A 19,731-nucleotide genomic window follows, 5' to 3' on the forward strand; every position below is an offset into this window, starting at 1 on the left:
ACCTGTCCCCTCGGCCATTAGATAAAGTTTACACATTATAAAATTATTGAACTTTTGTACTCATTTTTATTGATCCACCGCTCCGCACCTGGCCAGGCTGCCCCCATCTTTTAGTAATGGCACATCATTACTGTAGGGTCAGCAAACCAGATGACGAAGTTCCTCCAGGGCTCCATTTCAGCATGTCGGGAGTCAAACTGTTGTCTTCTTTCTTGAGCCATGATAACTGGTACACCTACCTCATATATCAGGAGATCTAAACTTCGGCATTCACCACCTCTGTGACACAACTACAGAAGTCTTATTACCCTTGACCTACTGAATGTGTTCACTGTTGTCTTCCTGTGTATAGGCTCTTGCTTATGTAACATAAGTCCAGCCGCTACCTGCTAATCTCTCAAGTTCAAGTCTACCTTGCTTCACGACCCTAAATGACGTTAATAAGAAATTAAAATGAAGATCCACCTATTCAATACCATTTAATATGATGTTGAATCACTTATGCAGTGCAGCCCCATTAAGGGGTCATCTTCAGCCTTGGACTAAAATTGACAATATATAGTGCAAATACAATCAGATTAACACTTTAAAAATATTATGTACATATTAGAAATTATTTTACGAAGGAGGCAAAAATTCTCTGTCTATAATACTATAATTAGTGAATTTGAAGTCCACTAGTCGAATTTTGCCGTGTGACATTTCCATTGGTATTAATCTAAAATTATCAGTCCTAATAAATAACCCCTGTACATGTACAATTAAAATATTAAAATTGAACGTGAGCCGTTACATATACAATATTAAAATTGGAGCTGAGCTGTTACACTGGTGTTGAAAATTAAAATAACTATCTTATGTGCTTAGTTGGTAAAAGTCTGCCTTGCTGAGTAACATGTATTGGTGAGAGTTGTATCAAATGCAATACAGCTGTGTTTTAAACAATTGTATACACAATGAGTAGACTTGAGATGGTATGATTGAATCATTTGATAGAATGGACCTTGCAAAACCAAAAGGACTTGAGTTAAAATCGTAATTGATGAGCTGTTTTTCCAATCCTCCCAGGCAGCTGGCACCATGAGTATCCGGTCATGTTTCCACATATACTACAGAGTGAAATAAAATTATGAAGGCTGCCGATTAAATGTATTCATAATACCTCCATTGATTCAGTATATTAATTAACATGAGCACTGAATAAGGGCTCAATACAAAGCCTGTACGAAGAAACAGCACACGCTCAATTCAGGCAGAGCAGCCCAACAGCTGTTGACTCAAGTGCAGCTTGGCATTATGTTGAAACTGAAAAGAGCTGTGCTTGACATTACATAGCTTTTATTTTAAGTTGTGAAGTAAGTTGGAAAAAAATTAAACATATGCTATAAAAATGAAAGGTGGCAAAAGAATGTATGTTTTATTGGTGTAAAATTTGGCATCGTGGTATTCTAAATAGAACATTTTTAGAATTTTCATGATCCTTTCTTTACTGTTCTGAGGACCCCCAGGAAGCTGTAGTCCCCTAGTTGAGAAACACTGACCTATTCTTTTTATCCATCATAAACTGCAAAAAATAATCAACAAAAACTGAACGAAATAGCCATGCAGTTAGGGTCGCGCAGCTGTGGGGCTTGCATTTGGGTGATAATGGGTTTGAATTCTGCTGTTGGTTGCCTTGGAGATGGTTGTCCGTGGTTTCCCATTTTCACACCAAGCAAATGATGGGGCTGTACCGTAAGGCCACAGCCTCTACCTTCCCAAACCTAGCCCTTTTCCATTCCTCTGTCACTGAAAACCTTTGATGTGTTAGTGTGATATTAAACAAGTAGCAAAAAGTTCAACAAAATGTCTTAACAACACAACCCATATACTCATGTTCACTCAGCAAAATTTTCACACTGCATATCCCCTCAAAAGTTTCTAAAACTGTGTAATATCCGTTTAGACAAGCTATTGGCAGGAATAGTAGGACTGCTATCTGGACTTCTAACTTTTGTGTAATTGTCACTTTCGAAAGAAACATGCTATTCTGACTGCACATATAGTCTTGTAATTATCTAATTCTCAGTATCAGATTCATCTATTTGTTCAATGTGGCACTAACTTGTCAAAGGCTTCTGACAATATGAGGATGGAAAAGGTCTAGGATTGGAAAGGTAGCGGCCGTAGCTTGTAACACTTGGTGTATGATGGACGGTAGCTGGCGAGTATGGAGCAAGGTTGCAAAGATCTAATGCTGTAAAGGCTCATAAGCTACTGGTGGTTGACAACACAATAAATTTAACGTCAAAAATTTCATTATTGGTCCGTATTGAAACGAGATTTACAGTCAAGGATAAAGGTAGGATTTTCCACCTGTTCAATACTATAAAAAATGTGAAATAATTTTTTAATAGTATTGAACAGGTGGAAAATCCTACACTTATCTTTGACTCTAAAACACAATAAAGTTGAATTTAAGCATGAGTCACCAAGCAGTATTAAATCGAGCTTGGAGCTTATCATCAATATCATGGGCTAACGTACAGTGTGCAAGACACGGGTATTCTCAAAAGCCACAAGAAAGTACCGGGCACAAATACATGGAACCTGCACAATGGAACTTTAATTATAGAACAGATAGTAAGCAGAAACAAACAGGACTGGGCCAAGGTACTGGAGGTTAAAAGTCGAGGAAAGCAGATGCACAAAGGGTAGAAACATAATTTCTGATGCCTGTATGTATGTTTTCATTTCATACAAGCAAATTCCTTCCAGAGGATACATTACCAGCTTGAGACAGTTAAGAAAGTTGATAGAAAATCATGCCAAAGTTGGCAACAGTAATGACAATAATATTGGCAATAATGAAAGACTATCTGGTACAAGATTAAAAACATAATAAGGAAGCTAACCTAGTATGGAATACTCTCCCCTAAAACAACAGAAATACTTTGATTTGTTACCATATTAACTTAGACTAAAATACGAATTCTGAGGGGGGAACCAATTCCCAACCACAAAAGTTACGACGAAGAAAATATTAGAATATACATACACACACATTATCATTATAGACCGTTATGCCTTTCAGCGTTTAGTCTGCAAGCTTATGTGAATTTACTACACGTTGCCACAATCCTCTATTTGCAATTAGTGCTGTGGCCTCGTTCAGTTCTATACCTCTTATCTTTAAATCGTTAGAAACTGAGTAACCATCGTCGTCTTGGTCTCCCTCTACTTCTCTTACCCTCCATAACAGAGTCTATTATTCTCCTAGGTAACCTCCTCCATTCGCCTCACATGACCCCACCACCGAAGCTGGTTTATGCGTACAGCTTCATCCATCGAGTTCATTCCTAACTTCGCCTTTATATCCTCATTCCAAGTACCCTCCTGCCATTGTTCTCACCTTTTGCACCAGCAATCATTCTCGCTACTTTCATGCCTGTTACTTCGCTCTCGTAAAGCAAAGTTGGTCTGAAAACAGACCGATGTAAATATAGTTTCGTTCGGGAGCTGCCTTCCTTCTTACAGAATACTGTTGATTGTAAATGCGAGCTCACTGCATTAGCTTTACTACACCTTGATTCAATCTCACTTAATATTTATTCCTTCATGGGAGAACACACAACCCAAATACATGAAATTATCTACCAGTTCCAGCTTTGTAACACCAATCTGACATTCAGTTCTGTTGAATTTCTTACCTACTGATGTTAGATTAGTCTTCGAAAGGTTAATTTTCATACCATACTCATTGCACCTATTTTCAAGTTAGAAGATACTAGACTGCAGGCTTTTGGCACAATCTACCATTAAGACCAAGTTGTTAGCATAGACTAGACTGCTTACTACGTTTCCACCTAACTGAATTCCTCCCTGCCACTTTATACCTTTCAGCAGATGATCCATGTAAACTACGAACAGCAAAGGTGAAAGATTACAGCCTTGCCTAACCCCCTGTAAGTACCCTGAACCAAGAACTCATTCTACCATCAATTCTCACTGAAGCCCAATTGTCAACATAAATGCCTTTGATTGATTTTAATAATCTACCTTTAATTCCAAAGTCCCCTAGTATGGCGAACATATTTTCCCTCAGTACCCTGACATATGCTTTCTCCAGATCTACAAAACATAAACACAGCTGTCTATTCCTCTTGTAGCATTTTTCAGTTACCTGGCGCATATTGAAAATCTGATCCTGACAGCCCCTCTGTGGTCTGAAACCATTCTGGTTTTCATCCAACTTCTTCTCAACCAAGGATTGCACCCTCCCTTCCAAGATGCCAGTGAATAATTTGCCCGGTATACTAATCAATGAGATACCTCAATAGTTGTTGCTATCTTTCCGGTTCCCTTACTTATGGATTAGGTGCAATTACTGCTTTTGTTCAATCTGAAGGTACCAACACTCCATGTTAATCTTACTACTCTCTGAAACCATTTTATCCCTGCCTTCCCACTAGACTTCACCATTTTAGGTCTAATTTCATCTATTCCTGCTGCTTTATGAGAATAGAGTTTATTTACCATTCTTTCCACTTCCTCAAGCATAATTTTACCATCATTTTCCTTCTCCTGTGAGCTTGGCTGTTTGCAGCACACTAGGAAGATTTCCTCTTACGTTGAGAAGATGTTCAGAATATTCCCTCCACCTCTCCATTGATTCCTTGGGATCTATTAAGAGTTCACCTGAAGAATTACCCAAAACACTGCTCATTTCCTTTTTCCCTCCCTAAGATTCTTTATTACTGTCCAGAAAGGTTTCCCTGCTGCTTGACATTGCCTTTCCAGGTTGTTACGGGGATACCCGTGGAGCAGAAAGAGGTCAAAGAAGGTGCCAGGGTGAATGGGTCTATCTGCAATATCAAAATTAATTCAAAACTTGAACTGAAGGTTATATTTCTTTAGAATTTCAAAAATCAACAATTAACAACATTACAGGTACAATTAGCAATCTAGAAACAAGACTAGGAAAATCCCAGATTAGTGATTTTTACAGATTCTGGGCTTCAAGCCCCTAGTGTAACAATTCCAGGGATACCATATTCAGTTTACAACTTTAATTCAAACCAGGAACCATTTACTCAAAGGCAGAAATCCCTTAATTCAAGAGCACTTGCTCCCAAAATACAATATCTAGCCTTCCAGAGGCATTCGTTACAATTACAAAAACTTGAAAAGAGCAAACAGGCTCTCAGTTTCTTACAGCCCGCTCAAGGCAATATTACGTCAAAATGTTACGCTCTCTGAATTACAAATAATAATAGTTTAATACAGGGGTATTTAGTACCCAACCTACAGGGCCTTTGCAAAAAAGAAAAGGTTAAATAAACGGCCTGAACACAAACTGAATGGAGGCGAAAACTGCGCTCTGAGAAAATGATAAAAAATTAAAATCTTACAGGGCTCTCGGCTGATAAAACAGGGGCTATTCCCAAACTACAGAGGTGGCTCACATGGAAATATCTTTAACGTATTACAGAAAAGTTGCAAAACGTAGTCACCTCAAAGCAAGATGAAGGGGAGCTCGAGAGGGCAACTCACTCTCTATCCCCGATTTACAGTTAAAGATTTTATGAAGTTTTTACATTAGCCGAAAGAAAAGTTACATTTTAGAAAAGTATTGTTACATAATTAAAGATTTGGACTTCCCCTCTAATAAAACTGCGGAGTTAGCAAGAATGATTTTATGTGGCCATTACCTTATAGATGTTCTGCTGACTGAAGAAAGAGGCGGCCCCGCCTCCTGCCTTAACACACACATTTAGGAAGACAGTGATCAATTGACAAGGAAACATGAAAAGCTGCAGTTTATATACCCTCAGGGAAGGTTTGAGATCATTCAAGACTAATCAGGCAGATTCAAAGTGAACAAGAAATGCGGGATTGGTTGAAAAATAATTATAAAAATTTATGATTGGCTAGATTCAAACCTGGTGGAAAGAAAAGGAAGTGTTGCAAATCCAAAATTAAATGAACATAGATTCAGTTATGGAAAACCTAGGAATATAAAAATTTCTTTAAGTTATAAGTTCTTTCACCTTGCTCCAGAGTGCATGACCATCGTTTTAGTAGTGTCATCTGTGGGAAAATTTCCAAACTTCTTGATGAATGGCAAACAAAACAAAGAGAAATTCAATCAGTTTAGGAAATTTAACGGCACTATTGCGTAATTTTTCAGTGGTGACATCTTCCGATTAAAGTTCCAAGTTAAGGTATTATCAGTTTCACCTTTTGACCGTTAGAGGAGTTCATTAAGGCACTTATTTTGAATGCGCGACGTTGAGGTGTACCTCCCGGTACACAGGTTGTTACTAAAATCTTCCCATGACTTCATTTTGGATTCAACAACTATTTGTTTTGGTCTGTTTCTTTCATCTACGTACAATTCCCTGTCTGCATCGACTCTTGTTTGGAGCCATTTCTGATAAGCCTTCTTTTTACGTTTACAAGTGGCTCTCACTTCATTATTCCACCAAGATGTTCGCTTTTTCCCATCTTTACATGCTGTTGTTCCTAGGCATTCCTTTGCTGTTTCTACTATAACATCCCTGTATGCCACCCATTTTCTTCCTATATCCTGAACCTGTTTACTGTCTACTGTTCAAAACTTCTTACTAATCATATCCATGTACTTCTGTCTAATTTCCTCATCCTGGAGATTTTCTACCCTTAATCGTTTGCAGACAGATTTCACTTTCTCTATCCTAGGCCTAGAGATACTTAGTTCACTACAAATCAGATAGTGGTCTGTATCATCAAAAAATCCATGGAAATCTTGTACATTCCTAACAGACTTCCTGAATTCAAAGTCTGTTAAAGTATAGTCTCTTATGGATCTGGTACCCCTAGCCTCCCATGTGTAACAGTGAATTGCCTTATACTTGATGAATGTATTCGTAACTGCTATATCCATACTAGCACAGCAGAAGTCCAGCAAATGCTTCCCATTCCTATTAGCTTCCATATATTACCCACATTTACCAATCACCCTTTCATATCTTTCAGTTCTATTTCCAACTCTCGCATTGAAATCGCCCATTAGCACTATCCTATCCTTGCTGTTGACCCTGACTATGATATCACTCTATGCTTCATAAAACTTGTCAAATTCATCCTCAATTACACCTTCACATGGTGAATACATTGAGACAATTTTCATCCTAATTCCTCCAACTGCCAGATCTACCCACATCATTTGCTCATTTACGTGCCTAACAGAAACTATGTTGCATGCAGTGGTATTCCTGATGAACAGCCCTACCCCATACTCTGCCCTTCACTTTCTAACACCTGTCAAGTACACTTTATAATCTCCTATCTCTTCTTTGTTATCTCCCCTTACCCAAATATGACTTACTCCTAGCACATCCAGATGCATCCCCTTTGCTGACTCGAGCCAGTTATACTTTCTTTCTTCCATAAGCCCCATTAATATTGATGGCTCCGCATCGAATTCCATTTCTTTCGCCAAGTTGTTTCCAAGGAGCCCCTCGCCTGTCAAATGGGAGTGGGACTCCATTACTCCCATAGGTCCGAGGCTTTTTTAAAATGTTCTGAGCTTGGTAAATTCATGAAGCAGGATGCTACCCTACTTGCACATAGTCCAAGTGAGGATCTCTCCTCTAACGGGTTATGGACTTCTGGTGTATTGTATAGTCCTAGCCATCTGAACACAAAGGAGGTCATGACTCAGAATATGTCCGAGATGCCCACTCCCATTCCATAGCAACTGGTATCCCGACTCTCAGGACCACTTACTAGGCCATTCAGCCGTTGCCCATGGTTCACAAACCGGGACATGACTACAGTAACCCACACTATGAACCACTGTACTTGGGAATAGTTAATCCTTAAGACTCGGTTACAAGAGGAGCCTTAGAATTGAATATTACATAACAGTCCCATAATACTGAATTAATAACAAGAGAACCATAATAAGCAAGAAAACTGTTTGCATTTAGGTAAACTAGCAAGTATTTCTAGCATAACACAATTTCCACTTGAATATTGAGGGTTGAATGAAATTCTTGTAACTGAGGTACAAATTTGTTGGAAAAAAAAAAAAAAAACTTTTTTTTCTTACAGTAGGAGAATGCAAATTACATAGGTAAAATATAATGAACAATTACACTAACTGAACTGCTAACAATACGGTTTACAACTCAGGGTATTCACGAGACCAGAAAGGTCTTACAGGCTAGCTGTCCAAAGTTATCCAAACTTTTTGACAATAAAAAGTAATCCTAAGGAAGATAGTACAGGGGGGAAGAAAAAGGATTTTCTAGACCCAGCAGAACATCCTGTGTGCTGTGCTGGAATGTGTTGGTTCTCCTGTGTTCAGAATGGGTCTGCCTTACCTATGAGTAGTACCACTATAGGAGGAACACCATGATTCTGCTTTAACAGTGATTAGTACTATTATGAGGGGCCGGCGACCTGGATTTTGGACCCTTTTGGACAACAAGCATTATCTCAGAAAATAAGGCATTGTGAATTGGATCCACTGATTGTTTTGCATTTTTTCATAATCATTCGTTTTAGGTTCTAGTCAGTGGATACATGTTGGAAGTTTTTTTATCGTTTCATTTTGTTTCACCTCGTACCATTAGGGGCCGAATACCTAGCTGTTAGGCCACTTTAAATAACAACAATCATCGTCATCATCATCATCATCATCATCATATCCTGTGGGAATAGTCTCTAGCAGAATTCACAGTCCGTGAAATCCATAAAGTTCATAATTTGGAAAGTAAATCCACAGTTAGCTGCCATACGAAAGATCATGCAAAGAGTTAGTCCAAGATAGGACACTGGCTATGGAATGCCATCACTTGTTCCTACACATTACACACCCCAAGCTTCAATATTGATTCCCAAGAAGAGATAAATAAGGGCATTTTAAAAGAGACATAGAAGTAAAGGTTTCTCAGTCTCTCGCCCTGACTTGATGATAATGAGGCAAAGTTCATGGAAGAGAGAACCAGCTCTCTTCTTTACCTAGTTAAGCCTACAGTGCTCGATTTTCCATTGCACTCATGTAAACCCCAGCAAGTAGACGGAGAGGCCAGGTATTTATACAGAAAAAAGGAAAGGGGGCGACGAGAATGTTTTCTAGAGCATACCATGTGGCCAATCATGCACGAATAGCATGACTTAACAGCATGTTGGAGAGAGAGAATGGAGGGGGAGGGGGTGTGAGGTAAATCAGCAAGAAAGGTCTTTGAACGGGCAAAGGTACGGGTGGGAGTGATGTAGCCGAGCATGTATGCCAGTGTTTGGTTGGAAAATATTTCCAGGTAAGATGAAGCACATAATCTTACCGCATGTCACAGCCCTTAATTAAGGTACAGCCTGGTATGAAAATGGAAATAGGTTGGAAAACCATATTCAGAGCTGCCAGCAGTGAGGTTAGAACCCATCATCTCCTGAATACAAGCCCGCTGCTACATGACCTGAACACCGCGGCAACTCGGTTGGTAGATTCATTCAAATGCTTAGAGTTGACACCAGAAACATCACTGGACACTTCATTATCATCATCACTTTCATTAGGAATAACTGACAAGTTGTCAGGGTACAATACCTGAAGGAGCTGCCATGTTTGTTTAGATATGTTTATGGATATTCTCATGAGTGTCGGGTTGAAGAACATGGCAATAAGATACAGACATGCAATACTTGTGCTGAAGGAAGAACTAGATGTATGACATATGATAAATGGCAGAAGAAATAAGACTTGAACAAATATGTACTGATAGCAAGCCACTGGAGATAGGTAAGCCCAGCAACTCGTAGATGTACATAAGCGGCCAGCCTTGTGTTATCACTCTAGAGCAGTATGAAGTATACACCCACATACTATGACTTCAAAGCACTGGCATTCCTACTGAAGAGGGACACATGCTCTTTGACCCCATCGAACAAAACGGACTTTCTCACCACAGTGTTGGTAACAGACACAAGAGATCAAACGTTCCTTATCGCAGAAGTCAGATGATGAGGGCGGTTGCTCATAATTGGTTGAAGGCACTGTAGCAAGGTAATTCATTGACATTCACTAGATGATAGTAAAGTCAGTAGAACTCCTGGATGTACTGATATGAACCTTGAAATCTATTATTAAAACATTCATTCATTCATTCATTCTTTCTTTCTTTCTTTCTTTCAGTTCTTAAATATATCTATTGTACTTATAACTTAACATTTTAGAGTAACATTTATATATCATACTTTAATGACTGTGTTATCACCCTTTAAAATGCTGTTCCTTGTTCTTGCAGAATAAAAACTCAGATTTCTGTGCTCCACTGACATCGTTTGATTGGAATGAGGTAGACCCAAATTTGATAGGGACATCTAGCATTGACACTACGTGTACTATTTGGGGCTTGGAAACTGGACAGGTAAAGAAAATTGATTAAATTTGGAGTTTCATTTTAGATCAATAGTATGTGTCCAATATTAACTATTTTCCTTTTGATTGACCCTGTTAGTTAAATTGTGTAGTGTCTGCTTAAGTGTTTGGAGGATAAACAATAATAAAGAACTGTTTCTAGGTACTAGGACGAGTGAATATGGTGACTGGTCATGTGAAAACTCAGCTGATAGCCCATGACAAAGAAGTATATGATATTGCTTTTAGTCGTGCTGGAGGTGGGAGGGATATGTTTGCCTCAGTTGGTAAGTAATGCAGAACTGTTTTATTAATTCAGTTATAAGATCACATTTATTATTATTTATTCGCTGTGGCCATTGAGGACCACATTAAGTCTTGTTACATTTGGCAGTGAATTTTGCTTTCCTTTGAGTCCTTAATTCCTTCATTCTTTCTGAGTGGGCCTGCTTGTGTTTCTCTGTCCAAGGGACACCGTGTCATCTTCTTGGTTATTCGTCTTGGTTTAGCCTGTTCATCGCTATCTTTTTTCAGAAAAGACCTCTGTCACAGGCATCTTCCGGTTTGATCTGTAGCTCTTGGAGGTCTTCTTTGGTGTTTTTAATCCACAACATCATGGTTTTGGGTTTAGAATCAAAGAGGTGAAAGATCCGTTTGGTCAACCTGTTTCTGTCCTTCTTTCAAGGTGACAGTAAAATTGTTCCCCTCTTCTGCAGATCATGCCTGTAATTTTCTTTATTTTATTATAGACTTACTTGTTGGATCTTTTCTTGGTGGATGCCATTCTTGTAGATGGAACCCATGATTCCCCTAATTATTCTGCACTCCATTTTCTGCAATTCTTCAAGGAGTCCTTTATTGGTGTTTAGGGTTAGGGTTTTGGCTGCATAGGGATAGGTTTCAGCTGCATATATAACTACTGCTTCAGAACCATTTCATAGTGACGTATCTTAGTGTTTTGGGAAGGGATTTTTTGTTGTAGATCATGCGTGCCGTTGGTAGGCTATTTCAAGTTTGCATATTCATTTCCTAAGTGCTTCCTTGTCCAGTGCATTTTTCGTGATCTCACTCAGGTACTCACATTTTTATACTCACCTGATGTCCCCATACTTCGTCCAAAGTTTTGGTGGTGCATCTTTGATGTTACTCATTACTTCTGTTTTTTCAAACAACATCTGCAGGCCAGATTGTTCGGCACTTTCCTGTAACAGTTCGGTTTAAATCCTGGTGGTTTCTGTGTAATGCGATAGAATGGCGATGTCATCGGCAAAAGCTAGACAGTTTACCATGATTACCTTGGATTTGGTTCCCATTCTCAGTTAGCTATATTATTATACCCTTATTTGTATGGCATGGCTCGGGCTATGAAGCCTGTTATTCTGCCAAATCATGTCTTATAATGTACATACATTTTAACATACATTACATGCACGCACATTAACACACTCTCTCTCACACATACACACTAAACTGTATACATAGTTATAAACACACATTAAAGAAAAGAAAAAAAGAGACTTACAAAAAAGTAACCCTGAATAAAGGAAATTGTCCCAATGCATCAATAAAAACTAATTTAGTTAAGCTTACTGACACACTGAATGAAATAACAAAACAGGAAAACAGAAATCATGTATTTACACTCAGGTTGATCCATCCAAGTACTGCTGCCAACATTTCTTTTCTTAAATATCAGTTTAGACAGGGTGTCCCTTAGGTCATTCAGCAATAAATTCCATGTTTGAATTGTACTGACAACAAAAGAATTATTGAAGAGGGTGGATCTGTGATTTGATATTTTGAGGGTTAGGTTAGCTGCAGCTCTGGTGGAGATGTAATGAATGGTGAGAGCAACTGGAAGGAATCTTTTAGATAAGAGGGTGTTTGCTTGTATATTATTTTGTGGAGTAGAAGCAATGAATGATAGCTAAGACGCTGGTTTAGTTTAAGCCAATTTAGCTCATGGAATGCAGGAGTTACATGACGAAATTTTGGGATGTTCATTATAAAACGGATGCAAGCATTCTGAGCTCTCTGAAGTCTATTAGAGAGAGTGCCACTTAGTCTGCTGTACATGACATTACAGTAGTCGAACATAGGCATTATTAGCTGTTGAACCAACAGCTTTCTGACCTAGGGATGACATAAAATTGTTAGTGTTGAACTGTAGAAGTATTGTAAGGAAAGGAATAGAATTAAGTAATTTAATAGATATATATTTACCAGATATTGTAATAGGAGTTGAATCATGGCTGAGAAATGATATAATGGATGCACAAATTTTCTCACGGCACTGGAGTGTGTATCGTAGAGATAGGATAGGAAGGGTGGGAGGGGGAGTGTTCATTCTGGTGAAAGAAGAATTTGTAAGCTACAAAGAAGTTAAAGATGAGACACATGAAATTCTGGGTGTATGGCTCATTTCTAAAGATAATAGGCAACTTGATATATTTGGAGTGTACAGATCGGGAAAGGGTAGCACTGACGCGGATTCGGAATTATTTGATAGGATAGTCAGCTATGTGGGAAACGACATGGAAAGAAATGTGATTGTAGCGGGAGATCTGAATTTGCCAGATGTCAATTGGGAAGGAAATGCGAACGACAGGAAGCATGACCAACAAATGGCAAATAAGTTAATATGGGAAGGACAGCTGATTCAGAAAGTGATGGAACCAACCAGAGGGAAAAATATCCTGGATGTCGTGCTGATAAAACCAGATGAGCTCTATAGGAAAACTGAAGTCATAGATGGTATTAGTGATCATGAAGCTGTTTTTGTGGTAGTTAAAAATAAATGTGATAGAAAGGAAGGTCTTAAAAGTAGGACTGTTAGGCAGTACCATATGGCTGATAAAGCAGGCATGAGGCAGTTTCTCAAAAGTAACTATGATCGGTGGAAAACGGTAAATAAAAATGTAAACAGACTCTGGGATGTGTTTAAAGAAATTGTTGAGGAATGCGAAAACAGGTTTGTACCATGAAGGGTGGTAAGGAATGGTAAAGACCCACCTTATTATAATAGAGAAATAAAGAGACTAAGAAGGAGGTGCAGACTGGAAAGAAATAGAGTTAGAAATAGCTGTGGAAGTAAGGAGAAATTGAAGGAACTTACTAGAAAATTGAATCTAGCAAAGAAGGCAGCTAAGGATAACATGATGGCAAGCATAATTGGCAGTCATACGAATTTTAGTGAAAAATGGAAGGGTATATATAGGTATTTAAAGGCAGAAACAGGTTCCAAGAAGGACATTCCATGAATAATTAATGAACAAGGGGACTGTGTATGTGATGATCTTCAAAAGGCAGAAGTATTCAGTCAGCAGTATGTAAAGATTGTTGGTTACAAGGATGATGTCGAGATAGAGGAGGAGACTAAGGCCAAAGAAGTAATAAAATTTACGTATGATAACAATGACATTTACAATAAGATACAAAAGTTGCAAACTAGAAAAGCGGCTGGAATTGATCAGATTTCTGGGGATATACTAAAGACAATGGGTTGGGATATAGTACCATATCTGAAGTACTTATTTGATTATTGTTTGGTCGGAGGAGCTATACCAGATGAATGGAGAGTTGCTATAGTAGCCCCTGTGTATAAAGGAAAGGGTGATAGACATAAAGCTGAAAATTACAGGCCAGTAAGTTTGACATGCATTGTATGTAAGCTTTGGGAAGGCATTCTTTCTGATCATATTAGACATGTTTGTGAAATTAATAGCTGGTTCGATAGAAGGCAATTCGGTTTTAGGAAAGATTATTCCATTGAAGCTCAACTTGTAGGATTCCAGCAAGATATAGCAGATATCTTGGATTCTGGAGGTCAAATGGACTGTATCGCGATTGACCTGTCTAAAGCATTTGATAGGGTGGATCATGGGAGACTACTGGCAAAAATGAGTGCAATTGGACTAGACAAGAGAGTGACTGAATGGGTTGCTATATTTCTAGAAAATAGATCTCAGAGAATGAGTGTAGGCAAAGCTTTATCTGACCCTGTAATAATTAAGAGGGGAATTCCTCAAGGCAGTATTATTGGACCTTTATGTTTTCTTATACACTGACTGACAGAGCAAATGCAACACCAAGGAGGAGTGGTTCGAAAGGGATGAAAGTTGGGGATAAAACAGAGTCGGCACGGAAGAATAATTGATGTTTATTTCAAACCGATATGCAGGTTACACAATGCGCACGGCATCGACTCAGTAGGATGTAGGACCACCGCGAGCGGCGATGCACGCAGAAACATGTCGAGGTACAGAGTCAATAAGAGTGCGGATGGTGTCCTGGGAGATGGTTCTCCATTCTCTGTCAACCATTTGCCACAGTTGGTCGTCCGTACGAGGCTGGGGCAGAGTTTGCAAACGGCGTCCAATGAGATCCCACACGTGTTCGATTGGTGAGAGATCCGGAGAGTACGCTGGCCACGGAAGCATCTGTACACCTCGTAGAGCCTGTTGGGAGATGCGAGCAGTGTGTGGGCGGGCATTATCCTGCTGAAACAGAGCATTGGGCAGCCCCTGAAGGTACGGGAGTGCCACCGGCCGCAGCACATGCTGCACGTAGCGGTGGGCATTTAACGTGCCTTGAATACGCACTAGAGGTGACGTGGAATCATACGCAATAGCGCCCAAACCATGATGCCGCGTTGTCTAGCGGTAGGGCGCTCCACAGTTACTGCCGGATTTGACCTTTCTCCACGCCGACTCCACACTCGTCTGCGGTGACTATCACTGACAGAACAGAAGCGTGACTCATCGGAGAACACGACGTTCCGCCATTCCCTCATCCAAGTCGCTCTAGCCCGGCACCATGCCAGGCGTGCACGTCTATGCTGTGGAGTCAATGGTAGTCTTCTGAGCGGACGCCGGGAATGCAGGCCTCCTTCAACCAATCGACGGGAAATTGTTCTGGTCGATATTGGAACAGCCAGGGTGTCTTGCACATGCTGAAGAATGGCGGTTGACGTGGCGTGCGGGGCTGCCACCGCTTGGCGGCGGATGCGCCGATCCTCGCGTGCTGACGTCACTCGGGCTGTGCCTGGACCCCTCGCACGTGCCACATGTCCCTGCGCCAACCATCTTCGCCACAGGCGCTGCACCGTGGACACATCCCTATGGGTATCGGCTGCGATTTGACGAAGCGACCAACCTGCCCTTCTCAGCCCGATCACCATACCCCTCGTAAAGTCGTCTGTCTGCTGGAAATGCCTCCGTTGACGACGGCCTGGCATTCTTAGCTATACACGTGTCCTGTGGCACACGACAACACGTTCTACAGTGACTGTCGGCTGAGAAATCACGGTACGAAGTGGGCCATTCGCCAACGCCGTGTCCCATTTATCGTTCGCTACGTGCGCAGCACAGCGGCGCATTTCAAATCATGAGCATACCTCAGTGACGTCAGTCTACCCTGCAATTGGCATAAAGTTCTGACCACTCCTTCTTGGTGTTGCATTTGCTCTGTCAGTCAGTGTATATGACTAAAAGTATGTTCTTATTCAATAATTAGGCCAAAATATGACCTAAAGCTAAAATATGGTTAAATATGCAATTATATGACCAATAAAAACTTGTTTTTCGTGTTCACAAATGTTTGAAACATGCTTAAAAGGACTTAATAATGGAAAATTAACTCAGGATAAAATTTATATCATAAAAATCTGAGTCCTATTAATAGGCATGAACATGTCAAATGGGCTCGAAAACTCTTTAATTTTCTTTTGAATAAAGCACTTGAGTTTATGTATGTGAATAAATAGAAACAGCTCAAATGGTAATGATCAGTTAGTAGATTAAGCATAATAAAAGCAGTGTAGGAAACTTTTCTTCTAGTGGAGAATTATGAAGAATGATATGAACCTCATATCTTGAATTATCACAAGGAATATGTTACTGCCATGCATTGGTAATAATAATAATAATAATAATAATAATAATAATAATGGTGGTGTGTGGCCTCCAAAGAGGCATGGCGGAGGTCTTCAAGTTGACACCATATAGGCGACCTGTGCGTGTATGAGAATGGGCCCCTAACTGTGATGAATTCTAATGATGAAGACAGCACATGCCCAGCCCCCGAGCCATCAGAATTACAAAGTTTTGAAGGGATTTATTGCTCTACCTTTTTCACTACAAAACATTTGTTGTTTAGATTAAATTACGACAATTATTTATTCAATACTAGTTTCAACGCTGTTTGGTGTCATCCTCAGTCGAACATAGATCATAGAAACGGCCAATCATATAAAAATTACACTACATTACAACATTACATTTTAAATAATTCCTGAGTAAAATGACTGGAATATTTATCTTCTTTTAGCAAGTTTAAAACTTGCGGTTTGAATACAATAAGTTAAGAAGACATAATGAGTTAATTTCTGTCAAGCTGGGATCTTGAGAGTCCTGGGTTCGACTTTTGTCATACCTAATATCTGATAAAAACTGTTTGATTTTAAGACTTGTTGCACTTTGTGCTGTGTAAGTATATTAATTCTGTGAGTAATGAAATCAATCTTGAAGGATGCAATTGTGAACAGTTGCTTTTGTCTGTTTCCATTAGCTTATTACTGCAGCTTGTCAAGTGAGGTGGAAACGTGTTCTGAGTGAAGTCCATAAGATGCTAAAAGAACAGTATTTCCCAGTTCAATGCAGGACCTAAAGAATAAAGAGAAAAATGCTAATTATGAAAACGTGCATGAAAGAGGGGCGGGGGAAGGGGCAACGTGGAAAATCAAATCGTGTAATTGTATATTTATATGAGACTCACCTCTGATGGCTGTTGAATGGCACGAAGTGTGGAGAGAGATTGTGCGTTACGACAAGCTCTGATCAAGGACGTGTTGATGGCCGGGGAAGGTGGGGAGAGGGAGGGGAAGCTGAAGGGAGTGGATGAGGAGCGATTGAGTAAAGGAAATCTGGGGGGGCGTTCTGGTGGAAACGCATAGCGAGAAAATGTGTTGTGCATGATGCAAAAGACCGAACTATTGCTTGGAATTTTAATATTTTTAATAAATGCTATAAGGAAATCTAAATGTATTTTAGGTTTTTCAGAAATATCGTTCAAATTGAGATTTGAATTAAAATACTGGTCTAAATGTATATAACAATGTTCAGTAGCATCAAGCAAATGACCTTTACTTAAAGAATCCAATATTTCAATGTCCTGCCGTGTACCATTGAACGAGTGTGTTAGATCATGGATATGTTGGCCCACAGTGGAAAATTTGTTGCACTTTATAGCATTGAAATGCTCAGCGTATCTAATCTTGAAGCTGCGTCCAGTTTGTCCTAAATAGGGCCGATGACCTTCGATGTTAGGCCCCTTTAAACAACAAGCATCATCAGCAAGCATCAGTTTGTCCTAAATATGAACAGTTACAGTCATTACAACAAAACCTGGACGCAGCTGCAAGATTAGATACGCTGAGCATGTCAACGCTATAACGTACAATAAATTTTCCGCTGTGGACCAACATATCCATAATGTAAAACACTCCGTCAATGGTATAAAGCAGGGCATTGAAGTATTGGATTCTTTAAGTAAGCTCTTTACTGGTTTGCTAGGCCTAATGTAATTGACGATTTTCTTTTGGGGTTTATTCCCTTAGCCTTTGAGGATCCCTCCTCATCGCACAAGGCAATGGGTTCCGTCTGTACTACCCCTAGAGGAATGGGTTGCCTCCTCCGCCAGCTCCACCGCACCAAATCATATTCTTCGCTTTTGCTGCCATTGAGGTCTTCACTCGTTACCCTGAGCTGGGACCCTTTACCAGATGTTACACACCAGGTCAGTGTGCTCTGGAACTGATATAGGCAGGGGCACCACTCCCTGGGCAGGGCTGCCTCTAAGAGGGTCCCTACCTGTTACCTACATCCCACTAACTACTTCTTTGTTTTTCGGAGACGCTGAGGTGCCGGAATTTTATCCCACAGGAGTTATTTTACATGCGAGTAAATTTACCAACACGAGGCTGACATATATGAGCACCTTCAAATACCACCGGACTGAGCCAGGATCGAACCTGCCAAGTTGGGGTCAGAAGGCCAGCGCCTCAACCGTCTGAGCCACTCAGCCTGGTGATCACTGTAGGTACCTAGGTGTTAATATAAGGAAAGATCTTCATTGGGGTAATCACAAAAATGGGATTGTAAATAAAGGGTACAGATCTCTACACGTGGTTATGAGGGTATTTAGGGGTTGTAGTAAGGATGTAAAGGAGAGGGCATATAAGTCTCTGGTAAGACCCCAACTAGAGTATGGTTCCAGTGTGTGGGACCCTCACCAGGATTACTTGATTCAAGAACTGGAAAAAATCCAAAGAAGAGCAGCTTGATTTGTTCTGTGTGGTTTCTGAAAACAGAGTAGTGTTACAAAAACGCTGTAAAGTTTAGGTTGGGAAGACTTGGTAGAAAGGAGATAAGCTGCTAGACAAAGTCGTATGTTCTGAGCTGTCAGTGGAGAGATGGCGTGGAATGATATTAGTAGACTAATAAGTTTGGGTGGTAACTTCAAAAGTATTAAAGATCACAATATGAAGATAAAGTTTGAATTCAAGAGGACAAATTGGGGCAAATATCATTTTATAGGAAGGGGAGTTAGGGATGGAATAACTACCAAGAGAGATGTTCAATAAATTTTCAATTTCTTTGCAATCATTTAAGAAAAGGCTAGGACAACAACAGATACGGAATCTGCCACTTGCGCCACTGCCCTTAATGGAGGTCAGTAGTGATTGATAGATAGGGCGTTCCATTCCTCCACCAGCGTGGTTGATAACTGTTGGATGGTCGTTGGTGCATGTGGATATGCTGAAATACATCTGCCCAACATGTCCCACACGTGCTCGATGAGATTTAAGTCTGGAAAACAGGCAGGCCAGTCCAATCGCCAAATATCCTCACGTTCCAAGAGCTTCTCCACCTGCGCTGTTCGATGAGGTCATGCATTGTCATCCATAAAAATGAAGTCGGGGCCGAATGCACCTCTGAAAAGACGCAAATGGGGAAGGAGAACACTGTCACAATAATGTTGACTGGTGAGTGTACCCCGTTCAAAGATTTGGAGGTCGGTACGCTCATGCAACATTATGCCTTCCACACCATAACACTTGGACCTCCAAAATGATCATGTTCGACAATGTTCCTGGGTGCATTACTTGTTTCCACCTCTCGCCAGATGAGGTTACGTCTAGAATCACTACTGAGACTGAATCTGCTCTCATCTGAGATAGATTTTGAATTTAATTTCTTCAAATGTTTTCTTTAATTAAAGAAATATTCATTAAGTGAATGCCACTCTATATTGTTAATTATCCGCTCTACAGTATATTATGATGTCAG

General features: G+C 40.0%; 1 protein-coding gene across 4 annotated transcripts in view; it reads left to right on the forward strand.

The window, feature by feature from the left end:
- Positions 1 to 19,731, forward strand: part of LOC136864101 (DDB1- and CUL4-associated factor 7) — a 512,531-nt gene that overhangs the window by 262,768 nt on the left and 230,032 nt on the right. For all 4 annotated transcript variants that reach the window (XM_067140674.2, XM_067140673.2, XM_067140676.2 and 1 more), the window contains 2 exons: positions 10,272 to 10,394; positions 10,548 to 10,671. In XM_067140674.2, the coding sequence (XP_066996775.1) occupies positions 10,272 to 10,394; positions 10,548 to 10,671 (247 nt within the window). The remainder of the gene's footprint in view (positions 1 to 10,271; positions 10,395 to 10,547; positions 10,672 to 19,731) is intronic.

This window comes from Anabrus simplex, chromosome 2 (genome assembly GCF_040414725.1).
Source record: "Anabrus simplex isolate iqAnaSimp1 chromosome 2, ASM4041472v1, whole genome shotgun sequence".
Classification (NCBI taxonomy): Eukaryota; Metazoa; Arthropoda; class Insecta; order Orthoptera; family Tettigoniidae; genus Anabrus; species Anabrus simplex.